The sequence below is a fragment of the Meriones unguiculatus genome, chromosome 9 (assembly GCF_030254825.1).
Source record: "Meriones unguiculatus strain TT.TT164.6M chromosome 9, Bangor_MerUng_6.1, whole genome shotgun sequence".
Lineage (NCBI taxonomy): Eukaryota > Metazoa > Chordata > Mammalia > Rodentia > Muridae > Meriones > Meriones unguiculatus.
Genome location: NC_083357.1, coordinates 40,759,544 through 40,765,277, shown reverse-complemented (window position 1 = coordinate 40,765,277; position 5,734 = coordinate 40,759,544). Strand labels below are relative to the sequence as shown.

At 46.2% G+C, this 5,734-nt stretch overlaps 1 protein-coding gene across 2 annotated transcripts; it reads right to left on the bottom strand.

Annotated features, from left to right (window-relative positions):
- Positions 1 to 2,431: 2,431 nt before the first annotated feature.
- On the bottom strand, positions 2,432 to 4,835 carry Arl11 (ADP ribosylation factor like GTPase 11). Of its 2 annotated transcripts, none has more exons than XM_021657989.2 (2): positions 4,281 to 4,835; positions 2,432 to 3,631 (listed from the first exon to the last, which is right to left on the bottom strand). In XM_021657989.2, exons 1-2 carry the CDS (start codon positions 4,475 to 4,477, stop codon positions 3,004 to 3,006), a joined length of 825 nt encoding a protein of 274 aa, XP_021513664.2. In that variant the 5' UTR covers positions 4,478 to 4,835; the 3' UTR covers positions 2,432 to 3,003. The 2 variants fall into 2 exon arrangements, with proteins under 2 accessions (XP_021513664.2, XP_060247050.1); XM_060391067.1 differs by having other exon boundaries at positions 4,246 to 4,374.
- Between the last annotated feature and the right edge of the window lie 899 nt (positions 4,836 to 5,734).

Below are 5,734 nucleotides of genomic sequence, written 5' to 3'. Positions count from 1 at the left end.
AGACCTGGGTTCAATTCCCAGTACTCACAAGATAGCTCACAACTGTCCGTTAACTCTAGCTCCAGGGTATTTGACACCCTCACACAGACACACATGCAGACAAGACATCAATGCACATTTAAAAAAACATAGAAGAATCTGTGTTTGCCAATAGCCATTAGCTATTAAGGGCAATCAGGACTACTTGGCAAATTACAGCCAATGAAACAGATGCAGTCAGTTATGAACTTCCTCGGTAAATTCTGAGATTGTAAAAAAACACAAATGTGTTTGTTTATGCTTTTGACATTGCTTGCTCTGGGGCCTGTCTTACCAGTGCCACCCCAGGAGCTGTAGACTGTTAGCAGGATAGGACACAAGGCTGTCTCCTCACCCGAGGGCTGCATGTAAGCTATTTGTTGTGGAAAAGCTCAGGACTCCAGTGTTCTGCAATAGGACTGAAGCTTTTGGGAGTCACACAAAAAGTTTGGAAAGTTTGATCCAAACTCACAAGATACTACACTGTAGAAAAATGATCTGAAACACATTTTGCAAGCAAGATGTGGAGCTTCGTGGATCCCTCACCACAAAGGCCAATTAGTACTTTATTCAGAGAGACAAGGAAGCTGTTTAACACCCTAAAATCTGCTTTTCATCATCCCTCTACCAACAGTCTTTATGGTTAGGGGATGGCGAGGTGGGTATCAGTCACTCCAGAGGTCTGTTTTGCCTGTCTGGTCTGGTGGCCAGCATTTCTGAGACTTTTTGTATCTCTTGCCATTTCTTGTACCCTTCCCCCATTCTGTAAGGTCTGGGCCCTGACACTTACTAAAATGCTGACCCTACTTATCTTCTGACAGTATCTAACTTGTACTCCTTCAGGAGCATTTGGCCTGGGAGGGGGTTAACTCAGAATAAGAAACCGTTTCTAACTTGTAGATGCCAAGCTTTTAATAACATGCACATACTGGGCTCCTTTTCACAATATGGCGCACAAATGTGCCTTTATAATACACATCACAGCAACACCCCATCTGTCCCTCCTGTCCCCATGTGGTAGTGAAACAGAATTGTTGCTGTCACCAGGATCTTCAGATCACAACTCACCTACAACTCCTAACCCATAGGGAACAGTTATTTGCTGGTTGGGTCTTGTTTCTTCACTTTCTTCCTTCATCAATCCTTCTTTTTCCATTTCTCTCTTTCTCGTTCTTTCTTTCTTTAAAAAAATCATTTATTTTTATTTTAAATGCATTGGTGTTTTGCCTGCATGTATGTTTGTGTGAGAGTGTCAGATTCCCTGGAACTAGAGTTACAGGAAGTTGTGAGCTGCCATCTAGGTGCTGGGAATTGAACAGGGATCCTCTGGAAGAGCAGCCAGTGTTTCTAACCACCAAGCCATCTTTCTGACCTTCTTCCTTCCTTCTTTCTTCCTTGATTTCTTTATCACCCCCCTCTGTTTCTTTCTCAGGGCCTCACTATCTAGACCATGCTGACCTGGAACTCACAGAGCTTCAACTGTCTCTTCCACAGTGCTGTGTGGCCTCCACAAAAGAGAATGGTTTATTTTTGTTTTTCACACACACACACACACACACACACACACACACACACACACACACACACAGAGAGAGAGAGAGAGAGAGAGAGAGAGAGAGAGAGAGAGAGAGAAAATAATGTGTGACTGAAGTTACTGTCAGTCTTAAGACTGGATAGAAGAGGAGGCTCAGCCATTTAGAACACTGGCTGCTCTTCCAAAAGACCTGGGTTCAATTCCCAGCACCCACATGGTAGCTTACAACTGTCTGTTAACTCCAGCTCCAGGGGATTTGATACCCTCACAGAGACAACGTGATATACTCTCACAGAGACACACATGTGATATAATCTTACTCTCTACATGTTTTTCATTAAAATAAACTCATCTATTTTCTCCTCCTTCTTGTTCTTTTATTTGCAGCTCCTGCTGGACTTCTATTCCTCACATCTCTGACTCCCACACATTGGGATTATAGGCAGGTACCAATGATCTTTACAGTTCCTGCACCCCCAATCCAATGCTGGAGATAGAATCTGAAACCATGTGCATTCCAGGCACTGAGCTACATCCCAAGTTGATCTGTTGAAGACATTTAAAAATATATTTATTCATTTGGGGTGAGAGATACATGCTTGCCCTTGTATTCTCTCTCTCTCTCTCTCTCTCTCTCTCTCTCTCTCTCTCTCTCTCTCTCATACACACACACACACACACACACACAAATACATGCAACATGTATACCACAGCACATTGTGGAGGTCAAAGGACAATTTGCAGGAATCATTTCCCTCTGGGGATCAGACCCAGGTCTTTAGACTCAGCAGCCATCTGCATTACCTGCTAAGCCATCTTCCAGGCCATGGTTTTCTAATCTTTAAGAAAAGATGTGTGCTACAAAAGACAAAAAAGGGGTACAAGTGGAGTGCTAGTTTATTTATTTATCTTTACAACATAAGATGGATGTAGGGCAGGGAAGAGTTGGACAGAATTGGAGAGTAGGATAAATTCTAGAAGGCTCCAGGGCTCCATGGACTTCTATAACATTGTGGGAGCAGACCGGCCCCTCTCTGCTGCCAGCCCAGATATTGTGAGAGTGATACTGGCTCCTGTCCAAAAGCCAGCAGGAGAATCGCTCCTGATGACAGCAGTAGGTCCAGGTGACCCTCAGATACAGTTTTAAAACCTCTTTTAGTTTGTACATTTGATTCTCAATTATTATGTCACCAACTTTCTTACGTTGTTGCTTGGTATGGCCCTGCTACATGAAGTATATTTGAGGTTAATTATATTCCCTTGAAGAACATTTGGTTTTCAGCATAACTGCCATAAGTCCTGAGAAGAAAATATTCTGTCCAAGAGAAGAATGATTTCTAGTGTGGTAAATTGAGCTTCACTTTCCAAAGGATCAGTTGGCCCTTCCTATTCATAGCAGCAGGGGTAAGCCATTCTGCCTGCTCCTGCCTGCAGTCACAGTGTACTGCATTTCAGCAGGATCTCAGCAAGTGCAATAAGCTCTGTAGGGCTTCCTGCAGCCCCTGGCCCGTGAGAGCACTGCAGGCTTGGAGCTCCCAGGAACGGTCTTGGAACCTCTCCAGGCCCAGCCTATTTCTGATTTCAAGCAATGGTAGAGCATCAGGCACCTCCTGCTTGTTGGCCAGTACGAGGAAAGGGATGCTGGCCATGTTGGGATCTTCCAAGACTTCTGTAAGCTCAGCTACTGCCTCAGGCAAGCGGGCTTCATCTGTGCTGTCTAGTACATACACGAGGATGTCAGTGCCTTCCAGGTAGTCCTTCCAGGTAGCCCTAAGCTGGGTCTGTCCCCCAATGTCCCAGAGAATCAGTGGCACATGTCCAGGAACCTCAAGAGGCTCTACATTGAAACCTACAGTGGGTAGGGTCTCCACCAGTGGGTTTCCTTTCAGTTTGTACAGGATGGTGGTCTTGCCGGCGGAGTCGAGGCCCATCATGACCACCTGTGCTTCTGCCTTGTGACCTCTGGAATTCACGGAGCCCATGGTGCCCCCCCTCCCCCGATAAATCCTTTTGCAGAAAAGCTGGGGAAAGCTATCCCTTTCTGAGGAAATGCAAAGCCACACGTACAGACTGAGCGCCCTAGAACAAAACACATCATTTCAGGGAAGGGTTTCAGACTCAGTACAGACCATTTGAAAGGTCCAGGATGTGAGGAAGTGTGAGTCGCCAGCAGCTGACTGTTCTCCGGCTGGACTGAAGGACTGCCTGGAGATAGAGAACTCAGGCGTCCTTCCTAAAGCAGAGGCCAGATGAAGCTGCCTCCAGACCCCCATTCAGAAGAGGCTGCAGAAAGGTGTCGTCAACACTGCCCAGCCTGTGGCCTCTGACTCTTGTTTTCTTCCCAGAGCCTAAACCCAGAAGTGGTAGCACACTGCATTCCAGGCGGAGTGGGGAGGCCAGGGCAGCTTCTTGGAACTCCTCCCAGGAGCAGCACACAGGCCTCTCTACTATCTACTGATAATCACTGCTGGCTAGGGCAAATTTGAGTCAGAACCAAGAAGTATCCTATACCATCCAAAAGGCCTCTAGAACACCCCAAGTGGTTTTTGGTTTTTGTTTTTCATTTTTTTAGAATTCTGACCTTAAGGCCTAAGAACTGTCTACAGCTTAGGGAGAGGCAGGAGAAGGAACATAGCACTCCTAGGAGTGTGCATCAAGTAACACTAAAGGGAAGTGAGGAGCCTTGTTCGCACCTGCCGTGGAATGAGAGAGCAAGCAGTAAGGTTACCTCTGTGGTGCGTCTGTGCTGAGGCAAGCATCTCTCCCTCTGCTAGGGCTCTTCTCCCAGGCAAGCTGCTTTCTGCTGGTTCCAAGAGTGAGGCATGAAGGAAGTGCAGTGGCTGTTGCAATTTGTCCTTTTCCTGCTTCCTTTCTCAAGTGCGTGGGGTGGGCATCCTCTGAATTTGGGGATGTGTCTTGAGACATTTCAGCTCTCCGGTTGTCGGTAGATCCCAGCGCAGCACCGGATCATTTCCAGCAGACCAGCGCCGAGGCCCGAGGGGACTGCAAAGCGCAGAGCTGTGCCACCTTTGGCTTTGTGCTTTACCTGACTCCTGTGATCTCCCTGGGGATTCTGAAACACAGGCCTTCCAGTCTGGAGGTTCTTTGATTTGCAAGACTCTGAAGCTTGTCAGAATCAAAATGGAGTCAGTTGGCAAGGCCCCAAATGAGGAAGCAATGAATCAATTAATAACAAATAAGTAAATAAAGGAAGTGATTTCAATATGCATTACTGATAAGAATATTTATAAAAGACTCTGTTAGAGCCATAACCTTACACACACACATGCGCATGCACACACACTCAAACACTGGTGGTGCGAAGATGTCTGCCCAACAACTGTTTAATCTTAGAATAGCACCACCCTTGTTTTTTTTTTCTTTGCACCCTAAGATGGTTTCAAAATAGTTACATAATGTTTGTTTTTTTTCTTTGCACCCTAAGATGGTTTCAAAATAGTTACATAATGCTCTTAGAGACGATGTGTGAGTGTGTGTGTACGTATGTACTCTTTAGAAGTGGATCACACTGGTGTGTGTGTTTTGGGGGTAACCCATGTGTGTAACCCAGGTGTGTAACCCATGTGTGTAACCCAGGTGTGTAACCCAGGTGTGTAACCCATGTGTGTAACCCATGCGTGCTCCTGAGTCCCTGTTTGTGTTCCTTCCTGAGTGAGGGTATGAGACTCCCTACCCTGCTTGCATGCCCCCCTGACTGGCAGTGGGTTCTCTGCCCCTGCTGCTGTGACAGCTCCATCTTGGTGGAGTGATGCCCTGGACGGGCAAGCGAGAGTTGAATGCCTTCATTTGCAGTTTGCTTAGGCCAGGGATTTTGCTGCAGCAACAAGAAACAACTCAGTCTACCTAGTCCTTATATGTTTATTAAGTCAACTTTAAAAAGAAACAAGATTACCTTGGTAATGTCTCAGGAAAGAACCGTCAGGGAAAGGTATTTTCATACTGTGGTCATGCTGAAGTAGTTCAGGTAAAACACTGGTTAAAGTCCAGCAGATTTGGAGCACATGTAGTTCACAGCTGAATACGAATAGGCAGATGCCCAGCAGCAGTGCTAGTTAGTAACATGTGACATACGGGCAGCTGTGAGGTGAGCAGTGTGTCGGCCACACTGTTGCTTCTGATCACAGTATGAGTTTTATGGTCTGTTTCCAGCTCCTCCTAGGA